Source organism: Entelurus aequoreus, linkage group LG02, assembly GCF_033978785.1.
Source record: "Entelurus aequoreus isolate RoL-2023_Sb linkage group LG02, RoL_Eaeq_v1.1, whole genome shotgun sequence".
Lineage (NCBI taxonomy): Eukaryota > Metazoa > Chordata > Actinopteri > Syngnathiformes > Syngnathidae > Entelurus > Entelurus aequoreus.
The window spans coordinates 16,710,379-16,736,055 of record NC_084732.1 but is presented as its reverse complement, the minus strand read 5'-3'; the positions used below and the strand labels follow the sequence as shown (position 1 = coordinate 16,736,055).

The 25,677-nt window shown below is 37.4% G+C and overlaps 1 protein-coding gene across 2 annotated transcripts in view; it reads left to right on the top strand.

The window, feature by feature from the left end:
* Positions 1–25,677, top strand: part of ulk3 (unc-51 like kinase 3) — a 38,637-nt gene that overhangs the window by 12,467 nt on the left and 493 nt on the right. For both annotated transcript variants that reach the window (XM_062023349.1, XM_062023339.1), the window contains exons 8-17: positions 749–904; positions 983–1,088; positions 1,157–1,197; positions 1,274–1,376; positions 3,955–4,019; positions 4,094–4,172; positions 7,621–7,661; positions 11,638–11,685; positions 18,665–18,728; positions 23,873–25,677. The exon at positions 23,873–25,677 is cut by the window's right edge and continues 493 nt beyond it. In XM_062023349.1, the coding sequence (XP_061879333.1) occupies positions 749–904; positions 983–1,088; positions 1,157–1,197; positions 1,274–1,376; positions 3,955–4,019; positions 4,094–4,172; positions 7,621–7,661; positions 11,638–11,685; positions 18,665–18,728; positions 23,873–23,889 (720 nt within the window). In that variant the 3' untranslated portion in view covers positions 23,890–25,677. The remainder of the gene's footprint in view (positions 1–748; positions 905–982; positions 1,089–1,156; positions 1,198–1,273; positions 1,377–3,954; positions 4,020–4,093; positions 4,173–7,620; positions 7,662–11,637; positions 11,686–18,664; positions 18,729–23,872) is intronic.

The following is a 25,677-nucleotide window of genomic DNA, read 5'->3' as shown; positions in this document are numbered from 1 at the left end:
ACACACACACATTCACACACTAAAGGTGGTGTGGGCGGCTGGTTATGAATAATAACATGTTAGTAACATAAAAACTACACTAGTTAACAAAATAAAAACTACAATAATTAGCCAAAAATGTTTTGTAGTACAAACGTTTGGGACAAGTTCGGGGAGATTTTTTACAAGAGTGGGTGGGGGAGCTGTTATGAATAATGAAACGTTAATAACTTAAAAACTACAATAGATAACAACATATCGACTTTATTAGTTAGACAAAATAATTTGCACCACAAACGTAGCACAAAGGTGAGGGAGCTGGATGACATCACTAGTTAGGAAATGTATTTTAGAATAACTTTAAAAACAATTTTTTACAGCACAAAGGTAGCACAAACGATTGGTAGTGTTATTTTAATATTTGCAATGATAAGGGAAACTTCACACAGGTATCTAAACAACGAGTAGACTAGTTTGTGTATGCAGGATTATTTTACACCCACTAGGTGGCACACTTTACTGGAAAAACAGCACCTTGTGGCTTGCAACCTACAATAAGTATTGTACTGTACAGTATGTATAGATGTGTACTATGTAGTGATGATAATTGTTTAGATATTATTTAATCATTCTATACAGTGAAAAACATAGGATATAGAATGCAGTAAAGTACTACAAACTATTTATATGGTCACCCATGGCGGTTTTTGCTGGCCTTTTTAACGGATTGAGAGAGCGCAACATAATAAGGTCACTTTTTGTGCCTCAGCTCCCACCCGGGGCCAGGGTCTCCAAGCAATGCCGAGACCTCCTCCTGCGCCTCCTGGAGAGAAACCCAGACACCCGGATCACCTTTGAGGAGTTTTTCACGCACCCTTTTGTGGACCTGGAGCACATGCCGAGTGCCGAAAGCTTAGGGAAGGCGGTGAGAGACCAGTCTACGCAGCTCACAGATTTGCAATTCTGCATTCAATGATGCCACTTCCTGTTTTGGGGCCCACAGAAAGAGTTGGTCCTGCAGGCAGTTCAGAAGGACCAGGAGGGCGAGAGGTCCACTGCACTGTCTTTTTACTGTAGTGCCCTGGAGCACTTTGTCCCGGCTATTTACTGTAAGACAACCCTCACGTTCTCACAAAGTAAGACATGCAAAACTGCCTTGTACCTCCACCTCCTCTAGACGAGACGAACCGGCAGCGTAAAGATGTCCTCAGGCATAAGGTAGGCTCCTTTTATGAATGTCAATGGTGAGCACATGGGAAGGTGGAGATGATGAAGTCGGGGTCCCTCCCTGCAGGTCAGCCAGTACGCGTCCAGAGCAGAGGAACTGAAAGCCCTGGTGGCCTCGGACAACAAGCTCATCTTTGAGGAGGCCCGCACCTCCAGGGACGTCCTCCGAGGTATGAAACACCAAAGCCCTCCACGCAGGCGGGCCTGAAAAAGTGTGCGGGTAGGAGATTGGAAGACTAGATGACAAATCAATACCCAACAAACCTGCTTTTCATTATAAAAAACTTTCTCTCGCAACTTTAATTATCGGGCCTGTAACATTTATAAATAGCTCCCATCAATGATGAAGAAAAATAAAATGCTCCAATCAGGCAAAATTACTAGTACTGTGCTGAAGGTGGGTTAGGGTGAACAAATCTAACACTACGTTTCTCCTCTGTGCCTTGCTGTTAACTTCCCTTGAGCTTATTGTAAACCAGTGCTTCTCAATTGTTTTCTGTAACGCCCCCCTGTGTGTATATATACAGTATATATATATATATATATATATATATATATATATATATATATATATATATATATATATATATATATGTCTTAATTAGATTATCCAAAAAATAGTGCTCGATACCGTGGTAGAGCGTAATATGTATGTGTGGGAAAAAAATCACAAGACTATTTAATCTCTACAGGCCTGTTTCATGAGGGGTTTACCTCAATCCCTGAGGATTGAGGTAAACCCCTCATGAAACAGGCCTGTAGAGATGAAATAGTCTTGTGATATTTTTCCCACACATACATATATATATATATATATATATATATATATATATATATATATATATATATATATATATATATATATTAGGGCTGCAACTAACGATTAATTTGATAATCGATTAACCTGTCGATTATTACTTCGATTAATCAATTAATAATCGGATAAAAGAGACAAACTACATTTCTATCCTATCCAGTATTTTTTTGAAAAAAAAACAACATACTGGCACCATACTTATTTAGATTATTGTTTCTCAGCTGTTTGTAAATGTTGCAGTTTAAAAATAAAGGTTTATTAAAAAAAAATAAAAAAATTTAATTACAAAAAAACAAAAACAAAACTTCTGCGCATGCGCATAGCATAGATCCAACGAATCGATGACTAAATTAATCAGCAACTATTTTAATAATCGATTTTAATCGATTTAATCGATTAGTTGTTGCAGCCCTAATATATATATATATATATATATATATATATATATATATATATATATATATATATATATATATATATATATATATATATATATGGGCTGTCAAACGATGAAAATATTTAATTGCGATTAATCACATTTTGTTCATAGTTAACTCAAAATTAATCGTAGATAGATATCATTTTTCATAATTAATAAGTGTACCCTATACAGATAATTTTAAAGTTTTAACCCCATGAGCGGACAATTAATTTGCTTTAATAAAACTTGTTTTAAACATGCTTTTGTAAACAGTTCATCACAGAAAGGACAAACACCATTTAATGACAGTTTAAAAAAAAATGCCTGCTGTGTGTTGGTGTCTTACCAGATTTTGTATTTTGTAGAAATACAGAATTTGTCTTCCTGCTTTAAGAGCACTTGCATTCAGAGGAGGAGCTACACTTCCATGTTTAGATTCCAGTTTCACGAATAAATAACAAAAAGTTGGCATGTTATGTTCATGCTTTGATTGTCACAGATGTTTGGCAATATCCATCCATCCATTTTCTACCGCTTGTCCCTTTTGGGGTCGCGGGAGGGGCTGGAGCCTATCCCAGCTGTAATCTGTGATATTTCTACCAGAATAAATGGTTCTGATATTCTGTACATTACATGTTGTACAAGTTAAAGGTCTTCATATTGCTGAATGGCAATGTTTTAATATTCTCGATTAATTGTTAAAATGTAATATTCAGCCCGCTAATCATTTTGTAATTGAGGACTTGACCAGAACATGTTATAAAATAATTTACACAATATTGCAGCCAGCTAGAAAAATCCTCCTCCTCCTCTCTGACAAATAGGGATGGGTACCGTTAACATTTGAATCGATACGGTAGGGTTGTTTGTGTTCATGTGGTGAAAAATAAAACCGGCTCCATGTACTGCTTTCTTTTTCCATCTGGAAAATATGTGCTGGAGGTCCATGGAGCCAATTAAGTTAAAAGCAAATGAGCAAAAAAAAGAGGATAGAGTAAAATTATAGACCTTTTTTTGTTCAACGGTATTAAGATACAAATAAAAGTGAAGCAAAAACTTTACATTAACATTACAAAGTACAGAGTAGGAGGAACCGAGCTGATTATGCAAGTTGAGCTATTACAAGTTAAAATGCAAAGCAATTGTAAACGTATTCTAATGCAAACGTATTCTTATACAGTAGGCTTTACCTTGCTTTGAAATCGTAACTCAAGCAGATAAAAAGTATGTGTTTCTATTTTTTTTAAAAACATGGTTTGATTTGTATGATAATATATTTGTTAGATCATTATTAGATAATATTTAAGTTAAAAAAATATGCTATTGAATTGAATACATGTATTTCTTCTGTCAAAATGTAATACATTTAGTAAAAGGTTAGTACTTTGACACATCATTTCCAAACTTTCAAGGGACAAATAAAATGACATGGCAGGCCAAACCTGGCCCCCGGGCCCAGAGTTTGACACCTGTATTGAGTACATGTCTTTTTTTTTTTGTCTCCCAATAGAAATGTCCCGTGACCAACCACGGCTGCTGTCTGCGCTGGAGATGTCCTCCGAAGCCATCGCTAAGGTTCGAAAACTCCCACTGATAATAAAATACAAAAAATAACAAAATAGTGACGTGTTGGTTTCATCGCACGGTAGGAGCAGAGCGGACTGGATGATAACGAGGCCTTGGAAGAATACCAGCGGTGCTTAGGAGAACTTCTGCTGGCGCTTGCAGGTAAGCTGCCTCTCTTTTGGCCTCCCTGGAGCTCATAGTTTAACATCAACACACATGGAGGGAATGAAGATAGCCATCAAGGAGAGAGCAATGGGTCAGACTAGCATCGTCGTGCACGGTTGTTATTGGTGAGTAGAGGTGTAGCCGAGTGGGCGGGGCTCTTGGGGAATACAGGAGGGTATTGAGTAAAAGCGATGAGCTCATGTGGGAGATTAGCCTCGCGGAAGAGGTTTTTGAGCTGAGATGAGAGCCAGCGCCATCTCCCTGCGTGCGGTACAGCAGCCCCGCCATCTGCTTCCCATTTGGGCCGCAAACGCTGGAAACACACAAGAACCTTTATCTCACACTGATGAGAGCCTGGATCAGTCAGCCAGTACATCTTCTCGATAAAAAAAAAAGGTACCGTATTTTTCGGACTATAAGTCGCAGTTTTTTTCATAGTTTGGCCAGGGGTGCGACTTATACTCAGGAGCGACTTATGTGTGAAATTATTAACACATTACCGTAAAATATAAAATAATATTATTTAGCTCATTCCCGTAAGAGACTAGACGTATAAGATTTCATCGGATTTAGCGATTGGGAGTGACAGATTGTTTGGTAAACGTATACCATGTTCTATATGTTATAGTTATTTGAATGACTCTTACCATAATATGTTACGTTAACATACCAGACACGTTCTCAGTTGGTTATTTAGGCATCATATAACGTACACTTATTCAGCCTGTTGTTCACTATTTTTTATTAATTTAAAATTGCCTTTCAAATGTCCATTCATTGTTGGGTTTTATCAAATACATTTCCCCAAAAAATGTGACATATACACTACCGTTCAAAAGTTTGGGGTCACATTAAAATGTCCTTATTTTTCAATGAAGATAACTTTAAACTAGTCTTAACTTTAAAGACATACACTCTATACATTGCTAATGTGGTAAATGACTATTCTAGCTGCAAATGTCTGGTTTTTGGTGCAATATCTACATAGGTGTATAGAGGCCCATTTCCAGCAACTATCACTCCAGTGTTCTAATGGTACAATGTGTTTGCTCATTGGCTCAGAAGGCTAATTGATGATTAGAAAACCCTTGTGCAATCATGTTCACACATCTGAAAACAGTTTAGCTCGTTACAGAAGCTACAAAACGGACCTTCCTTTGAGCAGATTGAGTTTCTGGAGCATCACATTTGTGGGGTCAATTAAACGCTCAAAATGGCCAGAAAAAAAGAACTTTCATCTGAAACTCGACAGTCTATTCTTGTTCTTAGAAATGAAGGCTATTCCACAAAATTGTTTGGGTGACCCCAAACTTTTGAACGGTAGTGTATACTCCGAAAAATACGGTAGTTTTTTTAGATATTGACTTGCTTGGGCTGCTCTTGATGGTGACATGCAAACAATCAATCAATCAATCAATCAATCAATGTTTATTTATATAGCCCTAAATCACAAGTGTCTCAAAGGGCTGCACAAGCCACAACAACATCCTCGGTACAGAGCCCACATACGGGCAAGGAAAAACTCACCCCAGTGGGACACACCCCTTCTAAGCTCCATCTTTACATGATCATGGGCTGCCTATTGCTTCATTCACTGTTTCTTAACCATTGGGCCAGGGCCCATTGTTGGGCCGCGAGCACGCCCTAGAGGCCCGCCCAAAAAAAATCTGTTTCCCAGCTGTGGTCCGTCTGTATCAGCAGCAGCGGTACTCAGTTGTAATACACCTTTTCACCACTTGGGGCAGTAATGACAATATCAAACAAACAGAAGTCTGGAGCTTAGGTCACAGAGAAGTTTTTTAAGCGCTAAAGTGGTGATTTTTTTTCACTTAAATTTTATTGACAGTTAAGTTAAAAAACATATTATAATAATTTATTAGTAATTTAGTATTTATTAATGTTAGCACTGTGTAATTGTGTAAATTTTTTTCCATCAGTTTTGATGATACCCTTCTTTTGCAGTATATTTTATCAGTATATATTTTTGTAATCAGCCTACCCTAAGTCTTGCTAATAAACGTTGTGATTAACACATGCTTTCATATTATTTGACAAGGTTTATCCTGTTAAATTGTTAGTAGGTTAGACAAAATATGTGAATATGATTAAAATCAAGAGTAAGAATACTAATTCAGTGTTAATATTTGAGTGGGCCCCTGGCCCCCTCGGCAGTGGAAATGTTGGAACCCGAGGTCAAAAAGGTTAAGAACTAGCAATGAATTAGCAATGTTATAATTAGGGATGGGTACCTTTCACATTTGAACCAATACTGTACCGATACCCACTAACTGGGAATCGATACCGGTACTCAAAGGTAACAAGTTTCAGTACTTTTGTGTGTGTTAATAAATATTAATTGTTTTTAATAATAAAATCACTTATTTGCAGGTCGCAATTATAGTTGCAAGTTTAATATGCTAGATGGCAGTAGTCTATAGTTCATTGTGTGTTTTTTTTGTTGCACCGTAAAATGTATTAATACTGTAAGTATTGTACTTATCATGCACCAGCTGTTTCATTGCAAAGTGCATCTTAGTTGTAGTTTTCATTATCAAATTTGTAGGTGTTGAAATCCCCATGTAAAATTGCTAACGCTAATCAGTAGCATTTTTTGAAAAGTGTAGCCTGGCTTAACTCTGTCATGTCTATGTGATCATGTTTTGTTTTGGTTATGTTCGGTTTGGTTTTTGGACCGTTTGTACACGCTTGTTTGTTGTTTCCATGACAACCCATTAGTTTTCACCTGTCCTCATGTCACGCACCTGTCTCACGTTTTGCACTCGCGCACCTCTCACTAATCATGTCACTGTTATTTAAGCCTGTCTTTTTCTGTTGATCGTCCTGGTGACATTATCCATACTACCCCTGTTATGCCATTGATCACGTGTTCCATGCCATAGATTCCTGCTCTGTCAAGTAAGTTTTTGTTATTAATGCCACAGTTAGTGATTTTAGTTTCATGTTCATAGTTTTTGCCTTTGTGCTAGATTTGTTTTCATTAGCCAAGTTTGTACTTCCGCCCTTGTGCGCACTTTTTGTTTATTCCTTTTGTTAGTGTTAAAATAAAGATGTCCTTACCCTCACGCCATGTCCGATCCAGCTTTACTTGCATCTCGGGAAAACAAAACCCTCACACTCCACGTCTTGTCAAACTTACGTTGAAGCATTTTTAAGTCAATTGCTTTGTTGCCATTGAAAATTGCAACATTGTCCAGAGGTTGTTCGGCTGAGTCCGCTCTCAGTGCTGCTGCAGTGATCGCAAAGTGGCGTCACGCGCAACCCAGGTCCCAAAACATAGCACTGTTGGATTTTACGTGAATCAGATTCGATCGGTGCCGAAAAAGTACCGGATTCGGTGCGCAACCCTAGTTCTAATGACCATATGGTGTTGAGAATGCTCTCCTTTCTTCTCACTACGCTCTTTGTTTGCTCTCCTTCTCATCAGCCGAGCCGCAGGGCCGCCGCCGAGAGCTACTCCACAGCGAGGTGAGTGTCGCCATTCATCCAACATGGCGGCAACCTCCCTAAAACCACATTCTAACGCGCGTTCTTTTTTATGTTTTCTCTGGTAAAAGCTGAAAAATGATGTCATCCATCATCCGCCGCATACTTGACTCCACTTCTAATGGTTCAGATACATCACTGTCTCCCTCATTATTGGATACTGTGTCTAACAGGACTGCAGGCGGTGTATTACTTCGGGGAACTTTATAACATGTATTATTTTAAAATGTGGCATCGCCATCTACTGGCATGGTATGCGTATTGCAGCCGTTTCTATCAGGCCTTTGTGAATGATGACAGCTTTGACAACTTTTTTTTTCCTATGTAAATTAAATTCCAAACGTGTCACCACAATAGTGTAGTCGACCAAAATCTAGCCTTAATAATAGAATATAGACGGTTTAAAAGGGCTTATAGTAAGTCCCTTGTCTGTAGCTGTAATGCAAATTAGTTGTTTGTCCACACCTTTCTCAGACAAAGTGTGTGTTTTGAAGAAGTGCTATTGTGTACTTTATTCACATTTTGTAATTACTGTGTAACTCTGCACTTGTCCAACGTAAAATATGTCATATTCTATATCACATACAACAACGGTACATTAAAGAATAGTAGAACACAAACATTAGCAACACTAGCGTAGCTATGTGAGCTAAAGTGCTAAAATTGCCGTCACATTTAAACAGCAACAACCTGCAAGGTTAGCATATTTACTATTTCAAGATATGTAGCAAAGCATTTTTTCCCTTTCTTTTTTACAAGCAACATCATATTAGGTTAACTTAGTTACTATTTTAAGATATGTAACAAAGCCTTTTTTCCAAGCAGCATCATTTTAGGTTAGCTTAGTTACTTTTTCAAGATATGTAGCGAAGCCTTTTTCTTTATTTTTATTTTTTTAAATGCAACATCATGTTAGGTTAGCTTAATTACTATTTCAAGAAATGTAGCAAAGCCTTTTTCCTTCATTTTTTACAAGCAACATAATGTTAGGTTAGCATATTCACTATTTTAAGATATGCAGCAAAGCCTGTTTTCCTTTCTTTTTTACAAGCGCCATCATGTTAGGTTAGCCCAGTGACTAATTCAAGATATGTAGCAAAGCCGTTTTTTTTTTTTTTTTACAAGCAACATCATGTTAGGTTAGCTTAGTGACTATTTTAAGACATGTAGTGAAGCCTTTTTCCTTCTTTTTTTTAAAAACTAAGCAAGATAATGCTTAATTAGCATATTCACTAGGGCTGTGAATCTTTGGGTGTCCCGCAATTCGATTCAATATTGATTCTTGGGGTCACGATTCGATTCAAAATCGATTTTTTTTTTCAATTCAACACGATTCTCGATTCAAAAACAATTTTTTCCCGATTCAAAAGGATTCTCTATTCATTCAATACATAGGATTTCAGCAGGATCTACCCCAGTCTGCTGACATGCAAGCAGAGTAGTAGATTTTTGTAAAAAGCTTTAGTAATTGTAAAGGACAATGTTTTATCAACTGATTGCAATAATGTACATTTGTTTTATCTATTAAATGAATCAAAAATATTACTTATTTTATCTTTGTGAAAATATTGGACACAGTGTGTTGTCAAGCTTATTAGATGTGATGCAAGTGTAAGTCACTGTGACACTATTGTTCTTTTTTACATTTTTTTTATAAATGTCTAATGATAATGTCAATGAGAGATTTTTAATCACTGCTATGTTGAAATTGTAACTAATATTGATACTGTTGTTGATAATATTCATTTTTGTTTCACTACTTTTGGTTTGTTCTGTGTCGTGTTTGTATCTCCTCTCAATTGCTCTGTTTATTGCAGTTCTGAGTGTTGCTGGGTCGGGTTTGGTTTTGGAATTGGATTGCATTGTTATGGTATTGCTGTGTATTGTTTTGTTGGATTGATTAATTAAAAATAAAAATAATAATAATATCATAAAAAATAATAATAAAAAAAAAAATCGATTTTTAAAAAATTAGAATCGATTCTGAATCGCACAACGTGAGAATCGCGATTCGAATTCGAATCGATTTTTTCCCACACCCCTAATATTCACTATTTAATGATATGTAACAAAGCCTTTTTTCCTTTCTTTTTTTACATGCAACATCATGTTAGGTTAGCATAGTGAGTAGTTTAAGATATGTAGCAAAGCCTTTTTTCCTTCTTTCTTTTTAACAAGCAACATCGTGTTAGTTAAGCTTAGTTACTATTTTAAGATATGCAGGGAAACCATTTTCATTATTTCTTTTTTACAAAAAAATATGTTAGGTTAGCATATTGGCTATTTTAAGATATGAAGCGAAGCCTTTTTTCCCTATTTTCTCCAGAAAGAAACATCATGCCAGGTTATCATATTAAATATTTTAAGATATGTTAACCGGCTCAGTGGCCTTGTGGTTAGAGTGTCCGCCCTGAGATCGGTAGGTTGTGAGTTCAAACCCCGGTTGAGTCATACCAAAGACTACAAAAAATGGTACCCATTGCCTCCCTGCTTGGCACTCAGCATCAAGGGTTGGAATTGGGGGTTAAATCACCAAATGATTTCTGAGCGCGGCCCACGCTGCTGCTCACTGCTCCCCTCACCTCCCAGTGGGTGAACAAGGGGATGGGTCAAATGCAGAGGACACATTTCACACACACTTAGTGTGTGTGACAATCATTGGGACTTTAACTTTAACTTTTGAAGCCATTTTTTCTTTTTCAACAAAGCAAGATAATGCAAGTTTAGCACAGTCACAATTTTAAGATTAGCAGCGAAGCCTTTTTTTCTTACAACGCAACATCGTCCGAGGTTAGCATAATATGTAGGGAAGCCTTTTTAGCCCCCTTTTTTGCAAAGCTGCATCATACTAGTTTAGGATATTCGTTATTTTTAGATATGTAGCATTTCTGTTTTGTTAGTTTTTTTCCCAAATCAATTGGTTGCTCCATTGACATATTCACTATTTTAAGCTATGTAGCGAAACCTTTTTTTTTTTTTTTTTTTTTTTTTACAAAGCTGTCTTTTAAAAGGCACTATTATTTCAATAAGGTTTCTTCTTCATTTATTCCCAAGAAGTGGCACCTTTTCCCCTAAAAGTTGAGCAAACAAGGTAATAGATTTTTCTCACTTTAGTTGTCCATAAACGTAATAATGTCCTTATGCATTATAATTGTATTGCCTTGTTCAGCCAGCGAATGATGGGGCAGTCTAGACAAAAGACAATTTTCCAGTTTGTTTGTAACAGTTCAACATCATACCTCGTCTGTCCACTATGTAAATTTATATAGTTTGATTTTTAAAAAAAGTATGAAACTATAAGAGCAGTTAAACAAGCCAACATCTATTCTTGACTGCAAATGTAATTGTGATGTACTGTATCCACTGTAGACTGACTTGTCTCACTAAAACTGCATCCCATGCAGAGTTCCTCCATGTTTATTGTGCTCACTGATTAGAGGCTTGTGGTTGGAGGGTAGAATACAAAAAAAACTGCGGTCAAGATGATAATTTGCTGCACTAGATCAGTATATTTTAAGGGAAAGCATGGAAAGTGAGCAAGTGAACAAGCATCTTAGTGTCACTGATCACTGTATTAAAATGCAGCCACACAGTATTGCGTTTTCCGTGAGGCTGGAGGTCTCACAAGAGAGTTAGAAAAAATAATAACACACATTCCAAACTGCTGCAGCAGAGACGCAGACATCCTGCCTTGTGCTCCTGGGTACAGGTCAGAAAAACACTGTACGCTACCCATAATGCACCTCAATGCCATCTTTCATTAGTTACACCATAGCTTTTCGTGGTTAACAGTACTTTTAACACATGTTCCCCCTGTAATATTTCACAGCCTAAAGATAATAGCAGTTTCTTGGAAATCTGATTTTTGCATTCACAATTAAATTTACGGAAACGAGAAAACATGTTAATCTTCAAAGAAATATGCCATGGTTAACCACATTTAATTTTCCTTCTCCAGATCAAAAGTCTCATGAGCCGAGCGGAGTATCTCAAAAAGAACATCAAGGTAGGTGAGAGTGTGCCATGCTTTGCTTTAAAGGGGAACTGCACTTTTTTTGGGAATTTTTCCTATTGTTCACAATCCTTGAAAGACATGACGACGGATGGATTTGTTTATGCATTCTAAATATTGAATAAATTAGATTAAGTCTGCTTACAATGGAGCCTATGGAAGATGCTCTATTCTGCCTATAAAGACCTTAAAAACATCAAACACCTCCATTAAGGTTTTATATACATGATGTAAGTATATATGTAATGTAGGAATGCGCACATTTATAACAACATTTAATATTTACGTATTTTGATTATTTTAAGCATACGCTGCGCATTAATTTCAACAATGCATCACAACGTTCACTTTTTTTTAATACAAACCCCAAAACCACTGAAGTTGCCACGTTGTGTAATTTGTAAATAAAACAGAATACAATGATTAGCAAATCCTTTTCAACTTATATTTAATTGAATAGACTGCAAAGACAAGATATTTAATGTTCGAACTGAGAAACTTAAATACAATAATCATTAACGTAGAATTTAATGGCAGAAACACATTCCAAAAAAGTTGGCGCAGGGGCATTTTTACCACTGTATTACATGGCCTTTCCTTTTAACAACACTCAGTAAATGTTTGGGAACTGAGGAGACCAATTTTTGAAACTTTTCAGTTGGAATTATTTCCCATTCTTGCTTGATGTACAGCTTAAGTCAGCGTTTCTCAAAGTGTGGGCGCGCCCCACTGGTGGGGAATAGAGACATGACAGGTGGGGCGCGAGGAACGGGAGGAAATTTCACTTTAAATTTTTTTTAAAAAATTATATTCTTAGATTTTTTTTTAAACTATGCTTTCATTTTCTATACACACTGTAAATCACGTTGTGATTCTGTCTGTGAAATCCGCTATATAAATAAATGTAAATTACTTATTTTTCCTGTAGACTTTAAATTTCTAGGTAGGAGCGAAAGTTTGACAGACATAGCAACAGTAACTAAAGGGGGCGGGGCTAAGCGGAACAAACTTTCGCGCGGATGGGTTGCTACCCATCCGCGCTAATATCCACTCATCGGGCAGAGAGCTGTGTCCATTCTTCTCCCCTTTGCCACATCTTATCTGTGTGAGAAAGGCTTTTCAGCTGTTGCTTCACTCAAAACGAAGTACAGGTCTCAGCTGAACATTGAGCATGACTTAAGAGTGGCAGTGTCAAGCCTGCAACCCCGATTTGAAAAGCTGTGCAGTGAAAAACAGGCTCAGTGCAGCCACTAATGCTGGAGTGCTGTAAAAGTCATGTTCACTTTTCCCTGTCTTGCCAAATGCATAGCTCCTCCTTTTTTTTTTTGCAATCATTGCAAAGTGGCACTTTTATTTGATTTATTATTGAACTTGATGCAAGTTATTTGATTTATTATTGAACTTGATGCAAGTTATAACACTTTTATTTGATTTATTATTGAACTTGATGCAAGTTATAACACTTTTGTTTGATTTATTATTGAACTTGATGCAAGTTATAACACTTTTTTTGATTTATTATTGAACATGATGCAAGTTATAACACTTTTGTTTTATTTATTATTGAACTTGATGCAAGTTATTTTATTTATTATTGAACTTGATGCAAGTTATACCACAGCTGCACAGTTATTTTATTTATTATTGAACTTGATGTTATTTTATGTTACTGAGTTTGAATGTATACAACTTGATGTTACTTGATGTTCAATAAATTAGAAAATGTTAAGCTTGGCATTAGCGTTCTGTTGGGGCGATGGGGGCAGGTGGGGCTTGAAAACTCCCCCTTGTCCAAAGTGGGGGATGACAAAAAAAGTTGTTCAACAGTCCAGGGTCTCCTTTATGGTATTTTAGGCTTCATATTGAGCCACACATTTTCAATGGGAGACAGGTCTGGATACAGGCAGGCCAGTCTAGTACCCGCACTCTTTTACTATGAAGCCACGCTGTTGTAACACGTGGCTTGGCATTGTCTTGCTGAAATAAGCAGGGGCGTCCATGATAACGTTGCTTGGATGGCAACATATGTTGCTCCAAAACCTGTATGTAGCTTTCAGCATTAATTGTGCCTTCACAGATGTGTAAGTTACCCATGCCTTGGGCACTAATACACCCCCATACCATCACAGATGCTGGCTTTTGAACTTTGAGCCTATAACAATCCGGAATGATTATTTTCCTCTTTTGTCCGAAGGACACGACGTCCAGTTTCCAAAAGCAATTTGAAATGTGGACTCGTCAGACCACAGAACACTTTTACACATTGCATCAGTCCAACTTAGATGAACTTGGACCCAGCGAAGCCGGCAGCGTTTCTGGGTGTTGTTGATAAATGGCTTTCGCTTTGCATAGTAGAGTTTTTACTTGCACTTACAGATGTAGCGATGAACTGTAGTTACTGACAGTGGTTTTCTGAAGTGTTCCTGAGCCCATTTGGTGATATCCTTTACACACTAATGTGGCTTTTTGATGCAGTACCGCCTGAGGGATCGAAGGTCCGTAATATCATCGCTTACGTACTGTGATTTCTCCAAATTCTCTGAACCTTTTGATGATATTACGGACAGTAGATGGTGAAATCCCTAAATTCCTTTCAATCGCCCGTTGAAGAATGTTGTTTTTAAACTGTTGGACAATTTGCTCACACATTTGTTCACCAAGTGGTGACCCTTGACCCATCCTTGTTTATAAATGACTGAGCATTTCATGGAAGCTGCATTTATACCCAATCATGGCACCCACCTGTTCCCAATTAGCCTGTTCACCTGTAGGGTGTTCCAAATAAGTGTTTGATGAGCATTCCTCAACTTTCTCAGTCTTTTTTTCCCACTTGTGACATGTTTTTTGAAATATGTTGCAGGCATCAAATTCCAAATGAGCTAATATTTGTAAAAAAAAAATTTTTAAATTCCAGTTCGAACGTTAACTATCTTGTCTTTGCAGTCTATTCAATTGAATATAAGTTGAAAAGGATTTGCAAATAATTGTATTCTGTTTTTATTTACAATTTACACAACGTGCCAACTTCACTGGTTTTGGGGTTTGTAACATCACTGATTATTACTCACTGCAGACTTTATGAGCACCAACAAACATAATAAAACATCCCTTACTGTACAATGTCGGCTGGCATTAGGATGCCGACTCCTGGGATGTTCATATACTCCCATTTAGATGAAGAATGACTCCTAATCCTCACGAAGAAGAGGGAGGTGGAGCCAAGCGTCTTTTTGTGTTGTTCTCGACATTTCTGAGTCTAATTTGGCTGTCGAAGTGTACCAGCTTGTCGGAATACCTCTTCAGCCTTCTACTATCCAGGTGAGAGGCATTATTTATGCTCTACAATAAACGTCCACGGAGCAATGAAGCGAGGAAGCAGCTTCATTGCCTATTTTGATCATGTCAAAATAGGCATACAAACTCCCGATCACAGCGCCGCTATAAATCGTTTGTCTGTGTTAGCGCTTATAATATCGCTAATACTTGGTTAATATTCAAGACACGAAATGTAAATGGATTATTGTTTTTGTTTTTTATTGGATATTATGGGCAAATAAGAGGTCCTCCCATTGGTTCCGCTGTAAGCAGACTTTTATTTAGATTTATTTACAAGTTACAATGCATTAAAAAAAAATCCAACCGTCGCCGTTTCTTTCATACTGATTGTGAACGAAAGGCAAAATTACGAAAAAAGTGACGTCCCCCTTTAAAGCACAGTGGCACATACTGTTCGAGTTTAAAAAGAAGTGAAGCACTTGTTGTTCAATTTTTTAATTTCAGCATTTTCATCAAATAATGATTTTCAATTCAAGGTTTTCGTAAGCTGTAAGCCTCAATCATCTTGAGTTGCATGTTATGAGCCTATGTCATATATTCGTTTAACTTTGTAAATCTAGTTGCTGGAATAAACAAACCTTTGCACGATATTGACATTTTTCTGAGTTTCACAACATACTTACAGCATGTACAGTATATATAAAACGATGTTGGAGGTTTTTGGATGGTTTTTATAGGGCTTCATAGATGGAAAAGGTCATATTCCCATTACCTGATTGATTGTTTGAATATTTTACTATGCAGAAAATGTAAAACATCACATTTACATTTAAAATAGTTTGTCTAACAGGTTCGTCCGAAAAAGTCCTTGCGGTTTTGTTTTTGTTGGGGTCCTATTTAATTTGTAGAAATATGCTACCCCCCGATTGCAGCTGAGATAGGCTCCAGCGCCGCCCGCGACCCCGAAGGGAATAAGCGGTAGAAAATGGATGGATGGTGGCACCAATATTTCAAAAATCGTCACATAAAATACATGGCAAATAACACCATATGTACACTACCGTTCAAAAGTTTGGGGTCACCCAAACAATTTTGTGGAACAGCCTTCATTTCTAAGAACAAGAATAGACTGTCGAGTTTCAGATGAAAGTTCTCTTTTTCTGGCCATTTTGAGCGTTTAATTGACCCCACAAATGTGATGCTCCAGAAACTCAATCTGCTCAAAGGAAGGTCAGTTTTGTAGCTTCTGTAACGAGCTAAACTGTTTTCAGATGTGTGAACATGATTGCACAAGGGTTTTATAATCATCAATTAGCCTTCTGAGCCAATGAGCAAACACATTGTACCATTAGAACACTGGAGTGATAGTTGCTGGAAATGGGCCTCTATACACCTATGTAGACATTGCACCAAAAACCAGACATTTGCAGCTAGAATAGTCATTTACCACATTAGCAATGTATAGAGTGTATTTCTTTAAAGTTAAGACTAGTTTAAAGTTATCTTCATTGAAAAGTACAGTGCTTTTCCTTCAAAAATAAGGACATTTCAATGTGACCCCAAACTTTTGAACGGTAGTGTACATCAACAAATATAACTTGTAGTAAAACATGGATTAAGAAATAAAAAAGCAGAAGAAAAAACAATGTGTACAACAATGGGTGAGGGGCTCGTCTGTCTGACGGGAAAAATGGTATTACCTCCTTTTGTGGCCTCCTGAAAGGTGAATTTTCAGGGCTGTTTTAAAAGAGCCGAGCAACAACATTTTTTGAGGGATGGGGGTAGACTATTCCAAACCTAGGTCACAGTGCTGTTTTATGGCTGGGTGGTACCAGATCGTTGTTCATGCTCCCTCTAGTTTTGTGATTGTGGGTGTCGATAACTTCTTGAAGGTGTTTAGACAAATATGCGGGTAAAGGGGGAATCTCGGGCAAGTTTCCATTTACAATTTTGAAAACCAATCCCATTATTAGTTGGTTAACCTTGTCTTAACCTGCATTGTTAGCAGTCTCTCACTAGCATTTGTTTGACTATTTAGCATGCAGAAAAAAGGAAAAGACATGCACTTTATGGATGATCAGCAAAATTCCCCCTAAAGTGCTCCTTTAAAATACAGTGGGTACGGGAAGTGTTCAGACCCCTTTAAATGTGTTACTCTTTGTTTCATTGCTGCCATTTGCTAAAATCAAAAACGTTAATTTCATTTCTCATTAAGGCACACTCAGCACCCCATCTTGACAGAAATAAACAGAAATGTAGACATGTTTGCAAATGTTTTAAAAAGAAAAACTTACATATCACATGGTCATAAGTATCCGGACCCTTTGCTGTGACGCTCATACTTATGATCCTCCGTGAGATGGTTCTGCTCCTTCATTGGAGTCCAGCTGTGTTTAATTAAACTGATTGGACATGATTAGGAAAGGCACACACCTGTCCATATAAAAAAAAAAAAACTTCCAGCTCACGGTGCATGTCAGAGCAAATGAGAACCATGAGGTCGAAGGAAGTGCCCAAGGAGCTAAGAGACAGAATTGTGGCAAGGCCCAGATCTGGCCAAGGTTACAAAATAATTTCTGCACCACTCAAGGTTTCTAAGGGCACAGTGACCTCCATAATCTTTAAATGGAATAGGTTTGGGACGACCACAACTCTTCCTAGACTTGGCCGTCCAGCCAAACTGAACAGAGGTGACAGAGGTAAAGAAGAACCCAAAGATCACTCTGGCTGAGCTCCAGCGATGCAGTAGGGAGATGAGAGAAAGTTCCACAACGTCAACTATCACTGCAGCCCTCCACCAGTCGGAGCTTTATGGCAGAGTGGCCCGACGGAAGCTTCTCCTCAGTGCAAGACATATGAAAGCCTGCATAGAGTTTGCCAAAAAACACATTAAGGACTCCCAGACTATGAGAAATAAGATTCTCTGGTCTGGTGAGACCAATATTAAACTTTTTGGCATTAATTCTAAGTGGCATGTGTGGAGAAAACCAGGTGCTGCTCGTGACCTGCCCAATACAATCCCAACAGTGAAACATGGTGGTGGCAGCATCATGCTATGGGGGTGTTTTTCAGCTGGACGACTCGTTGCAATTGAAGGAAATATGAATGCAGCCAAGTACAGAGATGTCCCGGAAGAAAACCTGTCCAGAGTGCTCAGGACCTCAGACTGGGTTGAAGGTTCTCCTTCCAACAAGACAATGACCCTAAGCACACAGCTAAAATAACTAAGGAGTGGCTTCGGAACAACTCTTGTGACCATTTTGGACTGGCCCAGCCAGAGCCGTGACCTAAACCCAATTGGACATCTCTGGAGAGACCTGAAAATGTCTGTCCACCAACGTTCACCATGCAACCAGACAGAACTGGAGAGGATCTGCAGGGAAGAATGGCACAGGATCCCCGAATCCAGGTGTGGAAAACGTGTTGCATCATTCCCAAGAAGACTCATGGCTGTACTAGCTCAAAAAGGTGCTTCTACTCAATACTTGTGACCATGTGATATTTCAGGTTTTCTTTTTTAATACATTGACATACATTTCAGTTTTTTCTGTCAATATGGGGTGCTGAGTGTACATTCATGAGAAATACATTTTTTTTAGCAAATGGCTGCAATGAATACTTTCCGTACCCACTGTACAATATTTCTTCAGATATTAGCAAAGATACACTCAGGGGGTTTGCTTTGTGTATTTTCCAGATGCAAGAGACTCAACGGGACGCCTCACTGGACCGGGAGCCTCTATCGGACTCCGTAAGAAGCTGTAAGTTTCCTTGTTGCAGTCCCACAAACTGTCCATGAAAGTGTGTTTTTACAAGAGTTTGGCCTGGTGGTGGGGGGAGGCGGGGGGAGGCGGTTTGAGTGATGAATAAGCTGCTCGAAGTGCAGCAGTCCCCCCCCAACCCCCCTATTCCACTTGTAAAATATGAGCCCTTCTCTCGCGTAGCTGTTCACCTCACGGGACCTGCAGCGCAGCCTTGGGCCTCTTGCTAAAAGCACTTTATGAAATTGAGACCTACCTTGACCACGCGTACACTTCATTCTCAACATGTATATTTGCTCAACACTAAACAATATGAAACTGTTCTTTCCGGAACTATGCCAAAAATGTACCGCTACACTTCCTTGCCTACCTAATCCCCATGCTTTTCTCTGGGATGCACAGTAGATTCACAAAGTCCAGACAATATCCTGTTCTTAGCGAGGAATTCCTGCAAGATTATAGATTTTTTTTTTTTTTGTTTAAGTGGGGAGGGGTCATTTCAGAGGCTTCTCGAATTTCCTGCAGAACGTGGCTTCTTATGCACGCTGAAGTTATTTTAATAAAAACCACACCGTGGCACGCGGCCAACAGCGGCCGCACCAGAGCTGCAGCGCTCCAGTCTCTTCCCGGCGAGAAGCGACCGCACGGCCACAAACTACGACATCTCGCTAAGAGCAATGTACACACATGCGCCATATGGGCAAAAGTATTGGGACGTATGGTTAGTCCAACTTCTGGTAGTAAATATGGAAGAAATTATAGAGTTGGCCCCGCCCCTTTGTAGCTGTAAGCGCTTCCACCCGTCTGGAAAAACTTTCGACAAGATTTTGGAGCGTTTCAAGGAATTGTAGGTCGGTCAGAAGCTACTGAGTTTGGACCTGAGAGAGGGCAATTAAAGTTGATCGATGGCATGCTCGTCTGTTTTCACAAAACTGGAAGCATAGAGTTGCGCAAAATGTCTTGTTATGATGAAAACTTAATGGAAGGACAACCTTAAATTGGTTAATTGATCATGAGGTACAGGATAGGCCAAAAGTTTGGACGCACCTTCTCCTAATTCAATGTGTTTTCTTTATTTTCATGACTATTTACATTGTAGATTGTCACTGAAGGCATCAAAACTATGAATGAACACATGTGGAGTTATGTACTTAACAAAAAAATGCGCAAAAACTGAAAATATGTTTTATATTCAAGTTTCTTCAAAATAGCCATCTTTTGCTCTGATTACGGCTTTGCACACTCATGGCATTCTTTCGATGAGCTTCAAGCACACATCCATCCATCCATCCATTTTGTACCGCTTGTCCCTTTTGGGGCCGCGGGGGGTCGCTGGAGCCTATTTCAGCTGCATTCGGGCGGTAGGCGGGGTACACCCTGGACAAGTCGCCAACTCATCACAGGGCCAACACAGATAGACAACATTCACACTCACACTCACACATTAGGGCCAATTTATGTGAAGTGAAAACCATTTCAGGTGACTACCTCTTGAAGCTCATCGAGAGAATGCCAACAGTGTGCGAAAAAGTGATCAGAGCAAAGGGTGGCTAATTTTGAAGAAACTAGAATATAAAACATGTTTTCAGTTATTTCACCATTTTTTGTTAAGTACTTAACTCCACATGTCTTCATTCACAGTTTTGATGCCTTCAGTGACAATCCACAATATACATGAAATTAAAGAAAAGGCATTGAATGAGAAGGTGTGTCCAAACTTTTAGCCTCTACTGTACGCCCCAAGACTTTTATCAAAACAGCACTCATAAAAACATCTGAGTTTGGTGTTTTAAATGTGCTGTATAGAATTTAATTTAACTGCCTTTCCATACAGCTTTGTTTTTATTTATTACCTATTTTTAAAATGTAATTTCTATTTATAATTTTTAATAATGATAAAGATAATATTTTGTATTTTATTTTTTTTATTATTTTTTTTATTAATCAGTCCAACAAAATAATACACAATAATACCATAATAATACAATTCCAATTCCAAAACTAAACCCCGGCCCAGCAACATTCAGAATAGCAATCAACAAAGCAATTGAGAGGACACACAAACATCAATCAATCAATCAATCAATCAATGTTTATTTATATAGCCCTAAATCACAAAAGTCTCAAAGGGCTGTACAAGCCACAACGACATCCTTGGCACAGAGCCCACACAACCTGACACAAAACAATCCAAAAGTAGTCAAATAAAAATGAATAATATCAACAACAGTATCAATATTAATAGGAATTCCAACATAGCAGTGATTACAAATCCCTCATTTACATTATGATCTCAGCCATTTATAAAACATTTAATAAAAACATTTAAAATTAACAATAGTGTCACAGTAGCTTACACTTGCTTCGCATCTCATAAGCTTGACGACACATTGTGTCCAATATTTTCCACAAAGATAAAATAAGTCATATTTTAGGTTCATTTAATAGTTAAAACAAATGTAAATAATTAAGTTAAATTAAAGTTAAAGTACCAATGATTGTCACACACACACTAGGTGTGGTGAAATTTGTCCTCTGCATTTGACCCATCTCCTTGTTCACCCCCTGGGAGGTGAGGGGAGCAGTGGGCAGCAGTGGGCAGCAGCGGTGCCGCGCCCGGGAATCATTTTTGGTGATTTAATCCCCAATTCCAACCCTTGATGCTGAGTGCCAAGCAGGGAGGTAATGATGGATCCCATATTCCCATATATGACTGATTATTATCTAAACTGATAAAGATATTAATAAAAAATAATACTTCCATTATTTTATTATAAACCTTCATGTTTTATTATATTTTATTTATTAAAATAAAATAATAAAAAATGTACATAGTGGGTACATTTTGTCTAAGTTGCTTTAACAAATGTATTACAGCTGTAGGTTTTTTTAGTTGATATTCTGTCATGAATGGTCCTGTGTTGGTTTTGTTGTTATACTTCTTAGTTTAGTGTATATTTATGTTGCCAGGACTCCTCGTTTGTTTACGTTCTTGTCGCAAGGAGCTCCTGAGCTCACACACCTGTTTCTGTTTGTCTTTACCTCCTGCCGCCACTAATCACTCCCCTGTATATGTCATCTCACCCTGACAGTCCTTGCAGGATTTTTGTGCCCTGCACGCGCTAGTTGCGTTTTCCTTTTTTGCCACGCTTAAGACTTTATTCCTGTTTACTACGTGCGACGGCTATGTTTGTTTTACGATATGCTAAATAGCTTTCCCTGTTTACCTTTTGGTTTATGTCTCCGCTACCTCACCTGCCATGCTAAATTAACCTCGAGTTTCATGTGTTCTTCCCTAGCAGCACGGTATCAGTCGTGTTTTGCCTCGTTACTGGACTAAAGACTCATTTTACCTGCACGCTGCTTCAACCGCTTCCTGCTTGTCCTGAAAGCACGACCATTCGCAGCAATGCGACTCGAACACAACATATGCTTGTTTTTATTTACTCATTATATAATTTCTATTACACCCATTAGAATTATTTGTATTTTAAATGTTTATAAAAATAATTAAATAATTAAAAAACGATTTAAAATATAATCAATAAGTTACTACTTCCATTACCCTAAACATTTGTTATTTTATTTCTTAAAATTAAAAATATTTATTTTTTTAAATGTACATAGTCCATTGTCCAAGTTGCACTCCAAAATAATTTCCATATAGCTGTTTTTTTTGTTGATATTTTTGTTTTCATCTACATATTATATAACTTACAGTAGGCCAAAAGTTTGGATATACCTTCTCATTCAATGCGCGTTTTCTTTATTTTCATGACTATTTACATTGTAGATTGTCAGTGAAGGCATCAATACTATGAATGGACACATGTGGAGTTATGTACTTAACCAAAAAAGGTGAAATAACTGAAAACATGTTTTGTATTCTAGTTTCTTCAAAATAGCCACCCTTTGCTCTGATTACTGTTTTGCACACTCTTGGCATTCTCTCGATGAGCTTCAAGCACACCTGTGAAGTGAAAACCATTTCAGGTGACTACCTCTTGAAGCTCATCGAGAGAATGCCAAGAGTGTGCAAAGCAGCAATCAGAGCAAAGGGTGGCTATTTTGAAGAAACTAGAATATAAAACATGTTTTCAGTTATTTCACCTTTTTTTGTTAAGTACATAACTCCACATGTGTCCATTCATAGTATTGATGCCTTCAGTGACAATCTACAATGTAAATAGTCATGAAAATAAAGAAAACGCATTGAATGAGGAGAAGGTGTGTCCAAACTTTTGGCTTGTACTGTATATACATACATATATATATGTATACATATACGTATATATTCATATATACATACATATATACAATTATGGAATTGATTTACCAAACAAATAAAAAAAAGCACCATTATGATTCAGTTTAAGAGAGTGTTCACAAAGTACACAGAACAAGAATTATGATGAACATCTTGAACCGTTTTTTGTTTTTTTTGAGATAAAGATTATTTATGTATTTATTATTTGTTTTTATTTATTTATTCACTGTTCTGTTACAGAGAACAAGAAAATGGGATAAAATTGCTATGGTATGAAAAGGGGTAGGATTAAATAAGTTCATCTTCTTCCTACTACTTTTCGGATGTGCTGTAATGAAACAACTGGAAATATGTGATACATTACAGTGTATTGTATGCGTGTTCTAAATAAACTGAAATGGAACTGAACTGAACTATATCAACATCATGAGAATTAGGTGTATTTTTTAGAATGGTTGAAAACATGTTTTTAAATAAAGTTAAAACATAACACAAATCTCACCACTTCCACTACTATTTAAATTTGATGTTTTTATTTTATAAATTCAAATAAAAATCATTATAAAATGTACATAGTGGTTACATTTTTTGTGAATATTTGTAAGTTTTTTATGTTTGCTGTTCTATTGTTTTTACCTCCACTAAGACAGTCGTGTTATCTGGATTATGCCAAAACTACAAAACCACTTTGGGTAGGTGTCAAAAAATATATTCACATAAAACAAATATGTACATTGTAATCATTTAATAGAGTACTATTCGTTTTGGTACAACAAATGTCAGTGGAACTATAGTATAGGCTCAAGTATGTTTAAAGGTGCTCTACAGGAAATTACATTGAGTGCTAACACAGGTTTGCTCCTTTCTGTCTCGTCAGCTTGCTGTGTGCAGTAAGACCAAAATGGCCACCACGAGAACCGGCTGGCTTGGCCCATCGGACCATCTTGCCGAGCGTGAAGCCAACAAGGCTCTGTGCTCGGGGGCCAAAGCAAACCTGCATCCCACCTCACCTCCCACATTCTGGCTGGGTGGCAAAGTCCTGCCAAAAGTGTTAAATTATGTTTTTAGTTGTTGCTGGAGGGAATTCAGCAGGTAGCAAGAGCTGCTTTTTTTTTGTTCTTCGAGCTTAGACCCCACCGGAGAACTGTTTACGACTTTCAAGTCGTAACCTTTGAGACACTCACAAAGTGACGCTAGCCAGTTGTTATCGTGAGAGATTCTCTGGCTAACATTTGGCTTGGCTGTAATGTAAACATTAGCTTCTGTGCTCCATCACTTACATCTATACACTGCTATAATCGTTGAACGCGTCGCTCTAACTGGTCGACAAGCTGAAGTAATTGGTGTCTTATTTACCTTACTTTAAAAGCATTAGCAGCAAACTGTGAAAATATGTGGCGGGTAAACGCGAACATGAGACCTCACAATGGTGTTTACTGTAGTAGTCTGACAGTTGTACTGTAGCCTTTGCAAACATAAACATGCAGTGGAACCTCTCAAGGTAAAACCATGTTTGTTTTTGTACCATTAGAAATTATTTGAAATTGGATTGATCTGTTCCACAGTCAATTAATAGGAATTAATTGTAACACAAGCGTAAAAAGAAGTTCATCACTGCTGTAGTAAAACAAACAAACAAACAAACACTAAATAGCGGACTCAGCCTTTATGACACCTGAGGACAAAGGCGCCGCGAATCGAGACAAAGCTTTTTGACCTTCTTACTTGTCATACAAATGTAAAAAGAAGTTTACCGCTCGATTGCAGAAGTTAAAAACAATAAATTGTTTATCGTATTTTTCGGAGTATAAGTCGCTCTGGAGTATAAGTCGCACCGGCCGAAAATGCATAATAAAGAAGGGAAAAAACATATATAAGTCGCACTGGAGTATAAGTCGCATTTTTGGGGGAAATTTCTTTGATAAAACCCAACACCAAGAATAGACATTTGAAAGGCAATTTAAAATAAATAAAGAATAGTGAACAACAGGCTGAATAAGTGTACGTTATATGACGCATAAATAACCAACTTAGAACGTGCCTGGTATGCTAACGTAACATATTATGGTAAGAGTCATTCAAATAACTATAACATATAGAACATGCTATACGTTTACCAAACAATCTGTCACTCCTAATCGCTAAATCCCATGAAATCTTATACGTCTAGTCTCTTACGTGAATGAGCTAAATAATATTATTTGATATTTTACGCTAATGTGTTAATAATTTCACACATAAGTCGCTCCTGAGTATAAGTCAAACTATGAAAAAAAAACTGCGACTTATAGTCCGAAAAATACGGTACTCACCCTTGACAAATGCGAATAGCATATCGGGAAGCGGATTGTTGAAGGCATTTTTTTTCTCACATTCTTACCTCAGAAGTATAAAAAGAACTTAAGAATTGCACATTAACTTTTTTTTTATTTTATTTTTCTTAATTATTTTTTTTATATTTGTTTATTGCACTTTGGACATATACAGTCCAGAAATACAATTAAACACATGTCAAATGGTGTTTTTTCCTCTAAACAAGTGACACTCAAAAATGATATGTAAAATGCAATTAAAATACATAAAATAGAATAAATAAATGTATAAAAATAATAAAGTCAAATAAGTACAGGCAAATATTGACACAAAAGCAGGAAATAAGCTAATTATCTACTTTTCAGTTGG